Source organism: Perissodus microlepis, chromosome 15, assembly GCF_051167445.1.
Source record: "Perissodus microlepis isolate ML-2025 ecotype Zambia chromosome 15, ASM5116744v1, whole genome shotgun sequence".
NCBI lineage: Eukaryota > Metazoa > Chordata > Actinopteri > Cichliformes > Cichlidae > Perissodus > Perissodus microlepis.
In genome coordinates this window covers 21,821,557-21,841,054 of record NC_140475.1, presented here as the reverse complement: position 1 = coordinate 21,841,054, position 19,498 = coordinate 21,821,557, and the positions used below count along the sequence as shown (strand labels likewise).

At 39.2% G+C, this 19,498-nt stretch overlaps 2 protein-coding genes across 2 annotated transcripts; both read right to left on the bottom strand.

Annotated features, from left to right (window-relative positions):
• Window positions 1–2,363: 2,363 nt before the first annotated feature.
• btbd9 (BTB (POZ) domain containing 9) lies at window positions 2,364–12,481 on the bottom strand. The gene is made up of 11 exons (XM_084953655.1): window positions 12,309–12,481; window positions 11,755–11,963; window positions 10,621–10,984; window positions 9,365–9,632; window positions 8,999–9,218; window positions 8,647–8,766; window positions 7,614–7,723; window positions 7,306–7,495; window positions 6,881–6,988; window positions 6,130–6,208; window positions 2,364–4,650 (listed from the first exon to the last, which is right to left on the bottom strand). Exons 2-11 carry the CDS (start codon window positions 11,937–11,939, stop codon window positions 4,450–4,452), a joined length of 1,845 nt encoding a protein of 614 aa, XP_084809781.1. The 5' UTR covers window positions 11,940–11,963; window positions 12,309–12,481; the 3' UTR covers window positions 2,364–4,449.
• Window positions 12,482–13,362: 881 nt separating this feature from the next.
• LOC146372146 (uncharacterized) lies at window positions 13,363–17,194 on the bottom strand. Its single transcript, XM_084954019.1, has 9 exons — window positions 17,116–17,194; window positions 16,573–16,908; window positions 16,201–16,467; window positions 16,034–16,120; window positions 15,775–15,870; window positions 15,639–15,667; window positions 15,107–15,163; window positions 14,934–15,002; window positions 13,363–14,826 (listed from the first exon to the last, which is right to left on the bottom strand). Exons 1-9 carry the CDS (start codon window positions 17,177–17,179, stop codon window positions 14,728–14,730), a joined length of 1,104 nt encoding a protein of 367 aa, XP_084810145.1. The 5' UTR covers window positions 17,180–17,194; the 3' UTR covers window positions 13,363–14,727.
• Window positions 17,195–19,498: the final 2,304 nt, after the last annotated feature.

Genomic DNA, 19,498 nt, shown 5'->3' with positions numbered 1-19,498 from the left:
TTAGGCAAGTTGTATTTTTGAGGAATTATTTTATTATTGAACAACAACCATGTTCTCAATGAACCCAAAAAACTCATTAATATCAAAGCTGAATGTTTTTGGAAGTATGTCTGTGAAGGTTCTCAGTCATCCAGGTCATCTTAGTCAAAGGAGCTTGCAAAGAAAAGCGTCTGGACTTCTTTAAGTTTACTTAAAGACGTTTCACCTCTCATCCGAGAAGCTTCTTCAGTTCTAAGGTCAAATGGTGGAGAGTCCCAGATATAAACCTAGTGGGAGTATCCCCCCACAGAGGGACAAAAGGACCCCCTGATGATCTTCTAATCGCCTGAGCCAAGGTGTGAAACTGGGTGTGGGTCCCAATCAGCCAGAGTTTCGGGTGTGTTCATTGTGAAACCTGGCCCCACCTTATCATGCGAATTCCTGAGGTCAGATGGCCCAGGATGTGAGTGGGCGTTAAGGCGTCTGGGAAGGGATCTCAAAACTGGATTTTGGAAGTAGTTTTTAGTTTGTTTTTAGTTTTAGCTATTTTAGGGGGATATCTGTGTGTGCAGGTGACTATTACTGTGCATAATTATTAGGCAACTTAACAAAAAACAAATATATACCCACTTCAATTATTTATTTTTACCAGTGAAACCAATATAACATCTCCACATTCACAAATATACATTTCTGACATTCAAAAACAAAACAAAAACAAATCAGCGACCAATATAGCCACCTTTCTTTGCAAGGACACTCAAAAGCCTGCCATCCATGGATTCTGTCAGTGTTTTGATCTGTTCACCATCAACATTGCGTGCAGCAGCAACCACAGCCTCCCAGACACTGTTCAGAGAGGTGTACTGTTTTCCCTCCTTGTAAATCTCACATTTGATGATGGACCACAGGTTCTCAATGGGGTTCAGATCAGGTGAACAAGGTGGCCATGTCATTAGTTTTTCTTCTTTTATACCCTTTCTTGCCAGCCACGCTGTGGAGTACTTGGACACGTGTGATGGAGCATTGTCCTGCATGAAAATCCTGTTTTTCTTGAAGGATGCAGACTTCTTCCTGTACCACTGCTTGAAGAAGGTGTCTTCCAGAAACTGGCAGTAGGACTGGGAGTTGAGCTTGACTCCATCCTCAACCCGAGAAGGCCCCACAAGCTCATCTTTGATGATACCAGCCCAAACCAGTACTCCACCTCCACCTTGCTGGCGTCTGAGTCGGACTGGAGCTCTCTGCCCATTACCAATCCAGCCACGGGCCCATCCATCTGGCCCATCAAGACTCACTCTCATTTCATCAGTCCATAAAACCTTAGAAAAACCAGTCTTGAGATATTTCTTGGCCCAGTCTTGACGTTTCAGCTTGTGTGTCTTGTTCAGTGGTGGTCGTCTTTCAGCCTTTCTTACCTTGGCCATGTCTCTGAGTATTGCACACCTTGTGCTTTTGGGCACTCCAGTGATGTTGCAGCTCTGAAATATGGCCAAACTGGTGGCAAGTGGCATGTTGGCAGCTGCACGCTTGACTTTTCTCAGTTCATGGGCAGTTATTTGGCGCCTTGGTTTTTCCACACGCTTCTTGCGACCCTGTTGACTATTTTGAATGAAACGCTTGATTGTTCGATGATCACGCTTCAGAAGCTTTGCAATTTTGAGACTGCTGCATCCCTCTGCAAGATATCTCACTATTTTTGACTTTTCTGAGCCTGTCAAGTCCTTCTTTTGACCCATTTTGCCAAAGGAAAGGACGTTGCCTAATAATTATGCACACCTGATATAGGGTGTTGATGTCATTAGACCACACCCCTTCTCATTACAGAGATGCACATCACCTAATATGCTTAATTGGTAGTAGGCTTTCGAGCCTATACAGCTTGGAGTAAGACAACATGCATGAAGAGGATGATGTGGACAAAATACTCATTTGCCTAATAATTCTGCACTCCCTGTACAAGCCTTATGGAGTGATGGAAGGTCAGGAGAGAGTTACAACATTATCTATTAAATTATCTATTACCCCCTATGTAAAACATAAGGGAGAGTCTGTCATGGCTTGGGGCTGCATTTCAGCCAGTGGTGATATTATCAAAACTGATGAAATTCTAAACGCAGAAAAATATGGTCAGAATTTGATCCATGTAATATCACCTGGAAAACAACTGATTGGCTCAACTTTTCAGCATGACAATGATCCCAATCAGTGATGGGATGGCCTTCCCAGAGCCCGGACCTCAGTGTATGATCATCTTGACAGAGAACAGAACGGAAAGAAGAACTTTCAATGTCCCCCCAAAAGCCAAGAGAATTTTCTTGAAGACTTAAAGAAATTACAAGAAAGCTGCCTAAGAGAGTTCAGGATGTGTAAAAGAATAAATATTAGACACACCAAATATTGACTTTAATGCTGGTTAGAATTGTACAAACTACGTTTTTACCTTATATTGCTTTATTTCCTACTTTCATAGCAAAATAAACAAATGAGGGGTGTCTCAAGACTTTGTACTGTTTCACAGTAGTGTATATACTGGTTAGTAACAGAGTCTGTGGTCCTACGAGCTGTAAAAACTCCTTGGATGTAAGTTTCCTACCAGCTGGAATAAACAGTGCAACTTTTCTCACTATCAAAAACAAGACAATAAAACTTTTGATTTTCAAAACATGACATTTTAAAAAGTTTTATGACAATAACATCTTCATAGGCAGCCGTACACATTAACACTGCCCACAAAGCTGGCGGGGCATCAGTGCCCATTAATGTTACACGATTATCAATCAGCACCATTTGGTGTGTAACAAAAGCTCTCAATACTTAAAACCAAAGGTGGACTTATTGTATTGCTTGAATCAAAGAGCTTCACTGTGTGTAACAGCAGCGATTCTGACTAGCAGGTGTGTGTGTCACCCTCTTACAGAAACAAAAATCAACAAACAACATCGGCTTTTTTTTGTTTTTCGTAATCACATTTTTAACAGGCATTGAACACGAGGCAGTGAGATGCAGTCACACATTGATGGTGAAAATAAGTAAAAGTACACATAAAGTTAGATAAGGTATGGAGAGTACAACCTGAACAAAGCCCTATTTTTGTTCTCTAGTTATTAAGGAAGACTTATCAAACTAATGGGTAGTTGTCTTAAATGTATTGGGATGGTTAAAGAAAGCTTACAGAAACATCAGTGAGTCACCTAAGGTAGATAGGTATTTCAGGTTATGTAACAGCAAACAAAGGGTTTCCAACAAATGATTTTTTTTCTTCTTTTTAAATAACGTAAAAGTGCAACATCAGGACACAAAGAAAACACAGCACTGACACTTCATTAAAAAAAATGCAAAAGAACTGAAATCTAAAACAACCCAGAACCACAAAGATTTTAAATTAATTTAACATAAACAGCAAGATACCAAATCCAGCACTCCAGTACTCTACTTCAGTCAGAAGACCCAAGCTACAACCCTTATTTCTGTATACTTGAGTAAAATAAAGTGCAGATGGAAGCTGCTCATGTGTCTACAGTATAAAGTTAAACTTCAGCAGCCCAAGTGCAGCCAAATTTGGTCCTCTAAGTCCCATTTTTCCCCCCAAGCTAATTGATTTCCCTAATCGTGTGTGTGCGCCAACCTATTCAAGTGCTTAAAATATTAAATTAAGACACTCAGTTAAATCTCGGTTCGTTTTAGTGAGGTCATTATTGAGGTATGAATTTTAGCTATATAAAAAAAAAAAAAGAAAAAAAGAAAAAGGTCACACTGCAGAGTTTAGATTGGGTGTCAAAGCCTGCTATCAAATACTCCACAGCTATTACTTAATATGCAGATAGATAATTGGATTAAATGCCATTTGGATAGAAATGCCACCTAATGCATTAGCTCGACAGCTTTGGCAGACCTTTGAACTATTTACTTCCAAAGTTTGAAAAATACTCAACTTCTACTCTGTTAGCTGTGATGGTATGAAAAGTGAGTAGAGTCAGTTTAAGACAATTTCTTAAAAAAATAGCTTAACAACAGTACTTTCATTATTAATCGTACGATTAATGCATAAAATTCAAATACCACCCCCCCACCATGGACTTACTGCTCTTTGATAATACAGTATAAACATGTTTCAGTGTGTGCCTAACCTTTAGAGAAAGATTTCACCTTCATATTTTTTTTTAAAGGATAAAACTTGAGTCTTAGTTCCTAAAAAGTACCTTCATATAAACGCAGGAGATATGATATCTAATGTTGAGCTTCAAAACTGGGAAGACTGGAGCCCTAAATGCTGTTGCTACCAATACACCAGTCTCTAATGTTGCACATATGACAGACGGACTATGGATTATGACAAAGACGATCGCCTTAGCAGTGTTGTTGTAGCAGTGCTGTCTGAACAATGAAGGCTGTGCAAAATGGCGTTCTGAGGTCCCCCCCCGCCCACCACTCTCCTTCCTCTCAACATCTTCCAATAAGGGGACGTTCTTAATGATGGGAAGAGGAAGAGGATGAGGAGGAAGAGGGCTGGGTGGGCAGCAGGCTGTGTGTGCGTGAAGGTCGTTGAGGTCGCTGTTGCTGTTGCTGCTGCGTAGTAACTCCAGAATCAGAAGAATCCAAACCCGGGCTGCCTTCACTGACCTCGGTGTCCAGCTGGGCCGGACACTCAAAGTGCACGCAGTGGAACACCTGCAGAAAGATCAGGGTTAAATATGTAAAGGAGAAATCGATACACAAATGACTGTTTATCTCAGATACTGGACAAAAGTTAGTCTAATATAATAGATCATTATGGGAGTGACAATTAGCCACTGTGAGTTAACCCCTTTGATTGTTTTTGGTTTTGTTTTTTTTAAACCATCAGTCCGGCGCCGGGCTCATTTTACAATTACAAAATTAAAACCGTTTCAGAAAAAATTGAAAATGAGCTTTATGGGCAGGGGTGCACATAAGTGGTCCACAGGTGCAACCACTTTTCTGAGAATACGTGCTTCTTTTCCGGTTCGGACTCCTTCTGACATTTCTTTGGAGGTGGAGGAACACCAAAGTAATTGCTTAAAGGAGCTTGCTTCTTCAACATCTTTAAGAGTTCTAAACAAATGTCTGTGCTCCTCCAGAAAATCTTATGTACGCAAATGCACGTTGCAACTTCTTATCTGGTACGCATCTTTTATTTTGACAGCGAATGCACACCTGCGGACCACTTATGTGCACTCCTGTTTATGAGGATATTTGTTTTATGGAAGCAGCACAAAGCACTCATAAGGTACTGCTGTCTGAACAAAGACAGAAAAATCAGCTCCACCTACATGTTACCATGTGCAATTCACGTTACTGTAACTCCTCAACCTTTGGGCTGGAGAGAAAATTCAAATAGTTCCTGGTGTAGGTGGCCTGTATGATACTTGGGTTATAAAGGGTTAATCATTCAAGTCTGGCTGTTTCTCAGATGTTATGGGGCCACCCGCTACTTGCCAGATCTTCAGCCCCATCAGATCGCAGCATCCCTCTCCCTCTCTTTCTCTCTCTGTGACATGACGAGATAAAGAACCAATGGCCACGCTAACCAACACGACTCTGCGGTGCCCACATCCATAAAATGGACGGAAAGCTGTGTCCAAGTAAACTGGCACATAACCACCCAACTCAATGTCTAACTGTTTTCTGTAAAGGTGTGAGGATGTTAACTATCGAGGAAGAAGGCCACCGCTGCTAGCACTGCGACGTTCGCCACACTCGACAAACTTGTGGGGGCAACGTCTGTATCAAAGGCAGAATCTGACTTTGGGAGGAAATCATCAACAGTTTCAACTGGCTCAAAAACACACAAAGAACATTAGCAGACAGTGTTTAACCTCAACTATTAGAATGTGCTCAATATGGATCTTTTTTTGTCTTTAAATAACATGTAAATTAAGTCATAATTTATTACATGGTGCAAAGGGAATTTTCTGTTCTTGTTTCTTTATTAACTTAGCCGATTGTAACAGCTACTTTAGCCACCCAGTGATTTTTGAAAAGTACTCGCTGTACAATTACCTGATTAAGCACAACTTACCAAAAGTTTGTTACAATGTAAAAAGAACTTTCAGCTCCTCTAAAGCTAAAGCATTAGAACAAAGAGACAGACGAATGAACACAGACGACCATTTCAAACCATGTTTTCACCTCATTAGCGGTGTTATGAGTCCCAACAATACGGATGAAGGAAGCAGGCTGCTTATCAAACTTCAGTGTCTGCCATGATCTGTAAGAGAAAGCAATTAAAAACAAAAGAACATAAGAAAGATCCTGATTTATCTCTGGTTATTATCAAAGTTTCCAGAGAAGACCCTGAAAATTTTCTATGGACCTCAGGATCTGCTTCATAAGTGTTTGTCAATAACTTTTCATTTATGAATGTTCATATTCGGCTTAGAAGAGCAGCACCTACTTACTCACAGATCTTCTGAAAATGAAAATAATCAAGAGTTCCAGGATTAGAAACAGATCTTTATAAGTTTATTCTCAGACAAAGATGGAATCCAGATGGTTCAAGGTGACTATAATCAGACAGGCCTTTGAAAAGTGATTGTGAACACACAAATCAGCAAGTCTCTCTGCTGGGGTCGAGTTCACGGATTAGTCAAATTATGTAACAATGAAAAAATTAATAGCAATCAAGAGTTTTCATTAAAAATAGTACTTGGAACAGGTAACACTGAGGTCTTAAAGGCCTCTCGTTAAAGACTTCAGGTACATTTATTTAAACAGAGGCCGACTGCGGATCCTTCTTTCAATAATGCAGATTAAACATGTTCTTTAAAGCCTTCATTTATTATAAAATAAAGGCTCTGATTCCATTTTTAACCATTAAAGACACTGGAAGAGCATCGGTAGCTTAAGGTGTGATTCAGAAAGCAAGAAGTGAACCACTTACCGACAAGCTACCCTGGTGCGGTCAATCACTTTTGTCCACTGCTGCTGGTTGGTGGAAACTTCAATGTAGTAACTGTAGGAGCGCTCATCGCAGTCCCACAGCAGCAGCCTGAACACATTTGTCTGTGTTAATGCTATTTTACCACAGATTTTTAAATGACTCCAATGATAAGAAGCTGTTGTTAATAACTTATAGATATTAGGTACAGTACATGCAGAATAAAATTCTCCAGCTCTGATCTCTCCAACAACTATTTCTTTTTCTTGTATACGATTCAACAAAAAAGCTTAAATAAAAGTTTGTCACTGGATGGAAACAAACACTTTATTGTTGCTGTGATGGAAACGTTTGATTTATTACAAGTAACACAATAATGACTTCATCACAGCTGCTGAGATTTGAACTCAAAGCTAGTGCACACTTACCTCAGTGATCCGATAGAATAGGGCTGAGCTAGCTGGATGACGATGGCCCCAGAGCCCAGCTGATGACAAGTGTATCCCGAGTCCCAGTCGTAGTTGCGGGTGTCACCGTTGAGCAAGGCATTTCTGCTGCGACTCACACCCTCGATGACGCTGGCGCAGGCAGCTATAGTGGCCACATTCTCACTGGGCACTGCAGACATTACGAGCAGGGTTAAAGGCTTAAATTACAAACATGAAACCCTTTCTATCTACACAAAGACACTGCAAACTACACATGCAGTGCAGACTGTCAGTATTTTGCTGCTTACCCACAAGTCCGTTCTCCAGGGTGAACGAGCGGTTGGTGAACATGCATTCAAAAGCCACGAGGTGGAAGACCTTGTTGACCGTGTTGTGTGTTCCTACAATACGAACATATCTGAAACACACAGGAAATGAATGAATGACTACATGAATAACAGGTTATATCTAAAAATCTTCAGATAAGCAAAAGTACACTGACACTTTATTGCCTCATGTTTTTACACCGCTTTAATTTTATTAATGCTCATCATCTGATTCCAGTGAATTTTATTGTATTTTATATTAATGAGACAGTTTTCCATCAAAATGCCTTTCTCTACAGTGAAGCGCATTTAGTACAATTTGTATTTTGTGAAGAGGAACAAAACTTCTTACAACATGGCCATGTAACACAAGAACACAAATATTGACACAAGCATTTGTTTTACAAAGTACCAATTAAATAAACATTCTTTTGACAACTCAGTTTCAGGTTTCTCTTTAGGTGGTGATATCAATTTCAAACAAGCATATCACTATACTTACTTATATTTTCACTTTTATGGTGAATTTAAGATGATTAGAGGAAGAACGATGGTGTAATTCCCATTACTGGCAAGTTTTAGTCATATCTTCTGACATCCATTTGAATGTTTTGGCTCTATTATCTTTAAAAGGCATGGCAATACATTATTCAAAATCAGGAGTGTCAGTAACTTCACATCGGTGTGTCTGGGAAGGACAGACCAGCTACTGGCAACAACACTATTTAAACTCAGCCAGCTCGAGAGGTATGCAAAAATACTTATGCTTCTGTCATCACACGGGCAAACAAAGCGGTTTGTACACCGTGAGGATATAATCTAAATTAACTACATGTAGCAACCCAAATACACACCCTAATTGTACACAAGATTAAGGCAAGTCATGACAGAGCACAAATAAGCCCCTTGTGCAAAGCCAAAAAAATGGCAAAAATGGGATAGGATTTTATAGCTTAGGCCAAGGATTAATAAGCACTGGTATAACTGGAAGCCATATGATTTTGGTTTGGTTTACCTGCAAACCCGGGGTGTGAAGTACAGATTCTGCCACGAGCGGCAGAGATACTTGGAGTGGTCAACAACACGCACCCAGTCCAGCTCATCCATTGACACCTCGATGTAGTATGAGTAAGACCTGTAACAGTCATACAGGACACTAAGTATACAAAGAGCCTCAGATTTAAGAGGGAGGTTAAAAATACAAGTGCATAAGAAATCAGTTTGACTCTATAATGTGCTTTAAAATACACATTTCGGTCTTTTTTTATTAAGAAGCAGCACGTCTATGTAGTCAGCTCTAATTGGCCCACACTCTGCTTGGACCTTTTTATCGTTTGTTTTATCAGGATGAGCCGAGAATATTTTACCGGCTGTCTCTGTCCCACAGCAGCAGGCGGATGTGGTTGATGATGGACGGTTGGCCCAGTTTGACCTGAATCCCGGCTCGGCCGTCCTCTTCGATCGGGTGTCTGGAGAAGCCGTGGTCCAGGTCGTAGTTCTGGGTGTCTCCGTCAAGCAGCGCTGACTTCAGCTCTCCTTTCACTACCTGAGCGCCGTATTTCATGGTGGCGATGTTCTCCTCAGGTACTGAAAACCAAGATTTGACACCACAAACGAAAGCACAAATTAATGCTTTCAAGAAGCAGATAAAAAACCAAAAATATTCACACATTACAGTTTTTAACTGCAGCTTGATGTGAACGCTAATCAAACAAAGGACAAAGAAGACTGACTGAGCATTCCCCGGTAGTTGAGGTCCATATTGCGGCTTTCAGACCGGGTCTTAATGGCGTCCAGCAGGTCATCTGGGCTCACGAGGCCAGACGGTCGCACCACATTCAGCATCTCGGTCAGAGTCATGAGGGGCAGCCGCACTGCAGACATCACCTCGTAAGTGTGCTCGCCATCCTCATGCTGCCGGCACCAGCGGCACAACGCTTGGAAGATCTCCTTCTCACTGGCAGCAAATGAGTCCCTCCTGACCACAGTCAGCAAAGCATTCTGCAGACACAGGTAATAAATTATTCAAGGGAAGGAAAACACACCAGAAAATTCAGAAAATGTAGTGCTTATAGCTTATCTTGTTTAACCACATTTTATATTACTGTAATGGCTTTTTTAAGTTTAATCTGTAAAAAAGTAACTAAATTAAAAACTAACTGCCTTTAAGAAGATTCGAGGGGGTAATTCACCATCATGTGTGACCTTTCTGGGCTAAATTATGACATCAAAAACTGTGTAAAAGAGAAAAAAGTGTGGCAGAATAATATAATAAAATTAATGAATATAGTTTTTTTTTTTCCCTCCGAACTAAAATACAAGACGGTTAAAAACAGATAGAAGGCAGCTTAGTACTCATTTTACAATCAGACTGGTCAAAGAACAAAAACCAGGAAGATCAGAAGCCCTTTGATTATTTATTATGTGAATGATTTTAATAACACTGATTTTCAGGACTTTGCGACTTTCTTCTGTTTTAGGGTTCTGATGGATGCAGGAGTATACATGTCTCTTTAGGGTTAAATAAAAAAAAGGTTTAAGCCTTTAACAAAATCCTTTTTTTAACTGATAACTTATTTGATTTTACTTTTCTCAGCCACACACACTTCATTGTTATCCCTGCATATAACATATATAGCTGTTTTTATGTGAAAGTGACAACACTTTTCACTTAATATATTATTACTAATACATGACTGATACAAGACTTGGATCCATACCAAAATAATAAATCACAATTAAAAATTAATAATTCATTTAAGATCACTTATGTATACCTTTCAGATATCTGTAAAAATACATTTCTAACCTATGCAGAAGCCCTGCTTAGATAACAGTTGCCATTTGCTGAGCAGTATTGACTGTCTTTTGTAGCTTCTGCTAACTACCACTAGACGTCACTGCATCTACATTTTTAACAGAAATAAAGACTAACACAAGAATGAAATAATAGCAAAACCTACTACAATTCTTCTTCCATCACTCTTACCTTGGAGAGCGTGAGGAAACCTTCAGAATTTAGCACTTCAGGTGCGTGTCTGTCCATGTAGGTACAGCAGGCTGCAGTGAGCGCGCTCAGAGAGTACAAGCTGGCCACGTCAAACACCAGACAGACATTGTTGGTATGCAGGATGGTGCGGAGGAAGTCGGATGTGGAATCCTCCAAAGGCTGGAGCCCGTAGCGGTGAGCCAAGCCCAGGAAGTCCAGTAGCACCTCTTCCCGGGCAGAACTAAGGCTGGCCCGGCCCGTGTACAGGTAGTTCAACAGCATTGAAAAGGCTTCAGCCCGAGTCTCCTCCAAACACACCTCCGCCTGTGGTTGTGACTCTTTCATCCCACCGTATAGCAGGGCCCTAAAGGAGGCAGAATATGCAAAAGTTTACATTTTTGTTTTTTATTATTTTTTGCCATGAATAAAACCACGCAAAAAACAAAAGATCTAAATTCTGCTCATTGAATGAGATGCACTTTAGACAGATTAGATAGTCCTTTACACCAGCAGGATTCGATCGCAGTAGGGAACATAAGGTCTCTAGTTAAAAAGAGGAATGAGTTGTGGAACTAGTAAGAGATCAAAGTGACAATCGGGAGTGGAGTATGTTATGCTACACCCAGACCACAGTCCCACCATGCACAGTGTCAATAAGATCACAAGGACCACAAAAACATGGAAAAAGATGCCGGTGAGGCCCCAAGAAAGATGACTTGGACAATCAACCACTGTTGAACAGGCTTTGTTCAGTGGAAAACATATTTCACACCTTATACAAGGTGGAAAAGCAAAAATAAAGTGATGCTACAGAGGATTAAAAAGGGTATATTTTGTATTAGACAGATTTGGGAAAAGAAGCTTTTGAATAATTTAGTCATTTTAAAAAATTAAAGATTTTTTTTTTCCAACTAGGAGTTTGTAAAAACTTGGTGTTGTAACATGATTAACAGGGTGAAACAACACTGCTCTGTCCTTTTTTTCTTTTCTTTTTTTTTTTTTAAATTGCCAGTTTGTCACCGTAACTTTAGTTTTTTTCGGTTAAAATGAGAATTTATGTTACTCAATATCAGGTGTTTCAGGGCTGGAATTAAAAAAGGCGCCAACCTCTGGCTAAGAGACATTTAACTTTACCTGAAGTAGTGACAGCGAGCTGCCAGGATGACCCTGTGCGCTGGGAAGCGCTTTCCCTCCACGATGAAGGTGACATCGCTGTACTCCTCTCCGAGCACCAGGGCTCCGAGCTGCTCCGACAGCAGGTGGATGTGGTCGATTTCCGACACGGAGGCCAGTGGACGCAGAGGGTGACTGTTGCTCATGGTCGACGGCTGTCAGAGTTACATCTGGCACAGGAATGCACACGTTAAAACGAAAGCAAAACAGGCAGTGACGGAAAAAAATTAACCTTATATTAGCTGAAGGTAAATGCTAACTGGAATGCACTGAAGGAAAATGGCTTCTGTAATCAAACACCGCTGACGTCAAATCTCATATTTTTAAAGTGTACGTTAAAAACACTAAGTCAGCAAAGTAAAACGACAGCAGTGAAAATACGATGTGAATAAACAGCTAGCTCGGCTGTGTTGTTTACAGCCGCTGGTGTCGCGGATATTTGACGCCTCGACTAATCGTTAGCTCGAAGCTAATTAATGTCTCTTTTCTCGCTTTAATCTGTGTTATAAACTTACTGAACAGCAACCATTAACTCCGGTATTGAGATAAAGTCGATCTCAAACACACAGTCGTTGTTATTTTTTCCAAAATGCAGGGAAAAATCAGCCGTTAACCCCCTAGCTCTTCCAACATTACACCAGCGGAAACCTCTTCGGGGGCAAAGGAAGAAACTTCCGGTTCAGTTAAGATCGTTTCAAAATAAAGGCTCCCAACAAAGCGTGTGTATCATCACATTTAATAGTTTTATTTTCATATACTTGACAGTTACATTTTTAAACCTTTTATTTTAAAAAAACGTATTGAAAAACAAAAATCATGAGATCATACTGTACATGCATAAACACACTCAAAAAACATAAACACAAATACTGAACCATAAAAGATGCAAACTTCTAAGGAAAAAAGTAAAATAAAATTAACAATGTCAATCACTGATTCTAAAATAAAAATACTACATAGCAGCAAACTTCAGGGTGCACGAATTTATCGACTAATTCGAATAAGTTGATTATAAAACATTGTGGAAAAATTCTTTGCTTTGATGCTTCCTGTAATGCACGGCTATGTGTGCCGGTGTGTTAAAGATGTAGACGTGGGCGTTAAACTCACAGTTGCAATACAAACGTATTCAGGAGCATGTGAATAAAACGAGTGTTAAACAGAAACACTGAGAACACACCAGCAGCATTAATGATGACGCGGCCACAGTTTAACGTGGAGCTGGAGTCTGTTTACACACCGACAAAAGCAAAGAGCCGTTACCGAGACAGTGAGCTCAAACAGAGTGAAAAACGTGTGTATAGCGTCCAAAGGGAACCGTGTAGCTGCTCCATCCATCGCCCTTTATTTTACACTGTGTAAAATCAGCAGTTAGCCTCCAGAAGTTGTATTAAAATATTTAGATGAACTGTTAACTTAACTTAGTCTGATATATGTTTATGTCAAGGACTGCGCTGGCAGACCGTGGGGATGTGGGGAAATAGGACCCAAAACTCAGGACTCTTCAGTGCAGACAGTGTATTTACTTGATATTATTTATATATTTTTTGCATTTAATACAATGTTTTCTTTAAAAATTAAAATTTCAATATGGCATATAAATATAATCAAAGGGTTTTGTTGGCAGGGTCTTTGTATGCAGTTAAACTTCAAAACATTGCATTTTCTAAAATGTAAACCAATGAGCAGTTTATTCTGAAAGATGTCTGTTTTTCTCTCTTTTGAATAATTAGAATAGAATAGAATACAATAGAATAATCCTTTAATTGTCCCACAAGGGGAAATTTGGTTGTAACAGCAGCCAGAAAGACACATATACAAACAAACAGTACACAGGACACAGAACAGAAACATACACAATTTTTCTTACATATTTACATATGGACAATGGTTACTATAAACAGAGTACTGTAAATTGTTTTAAATTTACAGTAAATTATTATTGGCCATTAATAAAACAAAAGCATTTCTTATCCGATCACTCGATTAATTGATGGAAAGACAGCTGCAGCCCTAACATACTTTAAAGCTAATTCTGAGACTTTTAATATTAAATATTACATTTTAGTAATAGAAATAATAGAATAAAATAATAATGGGCTATAGAATTCCAAACAGTCTGACCATAGTCACTAATTTTCATGATCTATCATAAGTGACCCTGTGAATGTGCATTCTGTAGGCTGTTCAACAACAAAGAAAGCAACTAAGGCACTAATTGAGACATTTGATATTGCTGTGTTCATTTTAGGCATAATGAGGACAGATGATAAACATATCCCCTATGAATTCCAAATTAAAAATTAATATTAATCCACAAAAATTATGCCATTTTACCTGCATCACAACATGCTGAAACAGACATACCGCTCATTTCATTGTGTTTCATGGAAATGTCTCCAAAATAACAGAAAGGCCTAATCTATTTGCAGCGTTACTCATGTGTGCATGTAGCTTCCTTCTTACTTCCTTATGGTGACATGATTCATACGGCCTTTTGATTTTCAGAGTTTCATTCATTCAGTCATTTTACTTCTTCTTTTTTTATCTTAATTGCCTCCATCTCGCCCCATCCCAAGCATCCTCTTCTGTCACACCAATCCTCTGCATGTCCTCCTGCACTACATTCCTAAATGTCCTCCATGCAACATTATTTATTCTGTTCTAGTAAGTCTTATATCCCTGACCCAACCCATGATTCCATTTCATTTCCCCTTTAAATATTAACGGAAATAAGACAAAACGGTTATATCATTATACACGTTAATATCTTTTTTTTTTTTTTAATCTGTTTTCATAAATTACTGCCAATTTACAGGGACTCACACAGCTGAGTTGTTGCTTCCTCTTTTTAAATTGAGGAAACCCAAATTTCTTATAGATGAGAAGCTTTTTCACAGAAGCAACAATCTGATGTTTAGGTTCTCTTTTTCTTTACTTGATAGCATAGAGGCTGCTGGCATCTGTGGAGGAAGCTTTAACAGTGGCGTAGGTAACTGTCTCACCTTCATCACTGTCATTTTTACCCCGAATCTGGAAGCACACAGAGCACAGGATAGTTCACCAGATGTAACACAACACAGTGAAAACATCATTTATAAATGCACCAATGAAGCTGAAACTCTGACCATATACATTACTTTGTTTTTATTGTGGGTCTTGTTGGTGTAGGCGATGGAGGCGTAGGAAACACCATCTTCTGGATCCACCTACACAGTGAAGAGTGTTACTACTACTTTTAGCTTACTGCAATTACACATTCTTGAACAAATTGAAACAACAGCTGCTCTGGGTGTGGTGTGGGCGATCTTACTGTTTCCTGGCTGGTTTCTGGTGCACACTGAGTGAGTGTAGGGTTTGAGGTCGGGCCCTGAAGAAATAAATATGTAAGAACTGATTTAATTCTGGTCTCTGAAGAATTTAAGCATCACTCGTCTAGTGTATGCGTTACATCTCAGCAGCTTTTAAGTTGCGTGAAATATAAATATATATAAATAACATGGGAGCGTTGAAACATCTGCAACAAACTTTTTTTTAAATCCAGAGTTTAAATAGATAAAATGCAACACAACAGTCACACAATACACACCATGTTTGAGGCCTATAATATAATGTTTTTTGCAGTCAGAGAGAAATTCATCAGTTAGCAGGTTGTCATTTGAAGCATTAATAACTATAAAAGCAAAGCAAAAATTGGCTTTGTTCCCTCTTTCTTTCCTTTTCCTGATCTTTTGCTGCAAGAACCAGTGAGTTTTAATACAAAACCATTAACACTGTTTATCTTGCTGCATTGTTTCTCATCTAGAGAATACAAAATGTCTAAAAAAGAATATTTTTCAACTCACAGCATTTCCATTTGCTTCTATTTTGTTCCCTGAAAAGATAAACAAACAAATAAACAAGTTTAGATGCTTCTCCACAAAGAAAATTCAGCCTTATTCAGATTTCTCACTAAGAGACATTTAATTTAATTTATCTCACCTTTGAGTCTCTTCAACCAGATTAGTTTCACAGCCACAATTAAAACTGCAACTAAAATGACAACCACAAGGATGTACGGCCACACCTGATCTGCACCTGAATTCAAAAATATAAAGTATTTAGTTACACTAAATACTTTAATTATCTGAGATAATTTAAAACAAATAAAAAACAACATGTGCTTTAAAAAAATGATAGATTGACATTCAGTTATTATTAGGAAAAACAGAAAAGAAAACAAACAAATGACAAAACTCACCTGGGATACTAGGTGTGTATAATGTTGTTGCTGATGTTGTTGTTGGTGATGTTGTTGTTGATAATTTTGCTGTTACTGCTTCTTTACCTGAAAAAAGAACAAAATTCAGCCAGGTGTTTATTGTTTATATCAGTTTAAGTTCTTCAGAATCTCTCCGGGTTTCTTACCTGATGACTGAGCGCTGAAGGTAAAAAGCTGCTCTTTTTTTTCTTCTGTTGTTACGCTACAGTTAAAGTCACAAGTTGATATATGACTGTATGCATCATTCAGAAAAGTCACAGTAGCAGAGCAGGAAGACTCCGATGTTTTTAAATTTGAGTAATCTCTATCCAGAGCTTCACTGTTATGGATCCACCTCACTTTGTGTTTGCACCAATCATATGTCCACACAGAGCAGTTTAAAGTCACCTCATCAGCTTTCTTGCGTTCAGTCACTGGTGAAGATGAAATTCAAGAGAAATACCAAATAAATATAACTTGTCAGCATGTTGTTCTAACAGGAAGGTTTGAGCTCAAAATATGGTGTTGCAAATACTCACTGCTAACAACAGACAGATAAACCACAGCATCTGGACCTTGCTGTCTCCCTGGATTGCCTCTAAACTGTCTGCAGGTGTAACGACCAACATCCTCAGCTGTGACCTTCTTTATAACCAGTGAGCATTCTGCTGTAACACTCAGTCTGTCTGATTTGGCCTTTTCTTTGATTTGTCCAAGATTAACCAGCTCTACTGCTGGTGTGCCTCTTGAATCAGTGAAGATCCAGGTGGTAGTGTCACAGTTGTGATGATTGTTGATCACGTTTTCACAAGGCAAAGTGACTTTATCGCCATCTCTGACAGTGAAGAAGAGCGAAAGATCTCCACTTAGTGCTCCTGAGGATATAACAGAGAATCGAAAATGTTACATTACACGAGTACAGATAAGTTACACACTTAACATGTATTTACTTTTCATTTAATCTTTGTTTGCTTTGGTGAAATAAACAGCATCGCTGTCTATGCTACATAAAGATTCCATAAAGCAAAATTAGAAAGAAGAGTTTTAAAAAAAAATCTTTCTCTATTGTACATATTTCTTACCTGTAAACTGCAGTATGAGTATAAAAGGCACAGCCATTTTAATCCATCTAGATTGAACCGCCATGTCTCTCAGTCTCGCTTTTCTTCTTGAGCTTCTGAAACACAAATGTATCTTTTTCCTGTAACTGTGGAGCCGTGACTTCCTCATCATGACTTTCAACATTCTTTTCTTACATTTCTGCCGTTATTCTTATGCAACCAGACTGGAACAGCTTTAATGTTCCCCATTAATAAAGAGCTACAGTCAGCATTAAGTTTACACTGACCTGCTGTATCTGGAATGAAAATTAGTGAAAACATAGAAAACACACTTTGAGTTTCTGTGCTAACTGTATTTAATTCAACTCCCAAACATGTTTTTAACCTGTCTACACTTTGCTGTAATTACATACAAACTTGAATGAATGTATTTATATTTATTTTCACATAAGTGTAACAGAATAAGGTTTATTACTACACACAATTATCATACAAAATTCAAAAATATATATCATGAGGGTACTTTATTTTCATACTTTACACACACACACACACACACACACACACACACACACACACACACACACAGTGACAGTTTGTTTTCAGTGTTTAAATGACTGGTTATCAAACAGAAACAGCTGATATTACATGTGGCTTTTGTCACGTGTGCTTGTGTTTAGAGCAGTTGCATCACATTAGATCGGTACCTCCCTTGCTTTATTTTGAGCCTACAGCACCCTCTGCTGGACAATAGAACTCGTTACAACAACAAACCTGGCAAAAGCAAAAGTCAAGATTCAAAGATTCAAAGTGTTTTTATAGTCATGTGTACAGAAGAAATAGCATTTCTCTGTGCAATGAAATTCTTCCTTTGCTGTCCATAAACAAATGCCAAATTAGGTTGAAGGAACAAGATAAATAAGGATAAAAATAAGACAAGACATTAAGATAAATAGAGATAAACATAAGGATAAAAATAATGAAAGATAAATAAATAAGTACAAAAGTAACTACGTGAAGACAAGTGAGGTATGCAGATGTCGATGTAGATGGATGTATAATGTATTTATGGAAATACAGTGGGTTGAAATAAAACGTAACATTATATTATTACTTTAAATAAAAGTGGGGAACTTGATCCTAAAACTAAACTTTTTTTTATTCTTTTATACAATCTGACAGAGTTAAACTAGTTATCATTTATATAAAAAAAAATGAGGGCACTTGTAATTTAGCTATTCTGTGACAGATGTTTCTTACTTTTTGGTTTGTTGATTAGAGGCGGTGTTCATGGTGTAGCTGATGGAGGTGTAGGGAACAGCATAATCAGGATCAGCCTGCACAGTGAAGACAACATAAAGACTGCTCAGTAATGTGTAAAATGTAGAATCAACATATAAGAGAACAAGTACTAGTGGTCAGTAAAGTCAAAGTTATTCAGATTTCTTAACTCGTCTTGTGTAACCCCAACACTACAACAATAAATATTCACCATCGTGGAGAAAAAGAAAAGCAGTTAAAATAATTTTGTTTAAATCATCATCAAGCCTGTAGACTCCTGGTGGAGCATAGGGCCACAACAACACCACGCCAATGGACTCTGTTCTGGGCTGTTCTCTTCAGCTGGGTCCACGTCATTCCGACGGCCTTTACTTCGCTCTCAACAGATCTTCTCCACGTCTGTTTGGGTCTCCACACTTTCCTTTTTCCTTGTGGGTTCCAGTCCAGTGCTTGCCTTGTGACGTTGTCGAATGGTTTTCGAAGTGTGTGGCCTATCCAGGCCCATTTTCTCTTCTTGATGTCTTGACCAACCGGGTTCTGTCTGGTTCTCTCTGCCACAGTTCTGTGTTCGAGATCTTCTCAGGCCATCTGATGTTGAGGATGTGCCGCAAGCACTTGTTGATGAAGATCTGTATCTTGCTGGTAATGGGGTTGGTCACCCGTCACGTCTTGGACCCATACAGGAGGACTCCTTTCATATTGGTGTTAAAGATGCGGATCTTGCTGCGCTGAGATGAGGCTTTGGAGTTCCAGATGGGTCCCAGGACGTTGAATGCAAGCCTTGCTTTGTTGATCCGGCTCCTAACGTCTACATCTGCGCTGCCATCGCTGTTGTCTATGCTTCCTAAGGTAGACGAAGCGGTCGGTTTCCACTAAGTCTTCTCCCTGTAGCTGCAGTGGATGTTTTTGTCGGTTGTTCAGCTGCACCACCTCTGTTTTTCTGAATTTGATCTTCAGGCCAGTCTTTTCTACCTCCTCAGCGAGCCGGGTAAGCTTGGACTGTGCACGTTGCTGCTTATGGCACAGAAGGCTGACGTCGTCTACACAATCCAGGTTCTCCAGCTGTTTGGTGAAGGTCTACTGGATATCGGTAATGCTGCCCTCTGTGGTTCTTCTCATGACA

What these genes read in the sequence shown, in the direction of transcription:
- LOC146372146 (XM_084954019.1), bottom strand. Translation starts at nt 17,179, where the DNA reads ATGGCGGTTCAATCTAGATGGATTAAAATGGCTGTGCCTTTTATACTC. An exon ending in TAGAAGCAAATGGAAATGCT is followed by an intron (nt 15,164 to 15,638) that starts GTGAGTTGAAAA and finishes TTATTTCTTCAG; the next exon opens with GGCCCGACCTCAAACCCTAC. An exon ending in AGACCCACAATAAAAACAAA is followed by an intron (nt 14,827 to 14,933) that starts GTAATGTATATG and finishes GTGTGCTTCCAG; the next exon opens with ATTCGGGGTAAAAATGACAG.
- btbd9 (XM_084953655.1), bottom strand. Translation starts at nt 11,939, where the DNA reads ATGAGCAACAGTCACCCTCTGCGTCCACTGGCCTCCGTGTCGGAAATC. An exon ending in CCTGGAGAACGGACTTGTGG is followed by an intron (nt 7,496 to 7,613) that starts GTAAGCAGCAAA and finishes TAATGTCTGCAG; the next exon opens with TGCCCAGTGAGAATGTGGCC. An exon ending in CGCACCAGGGTAGCTTGTCG is followed by an intron (nt 6,209 to 6,880) that starts GTAAGTGGTTCA and finishes TTTCTCTTACAG; the next exon opens with ATCATGGCAGACACTGAAGT.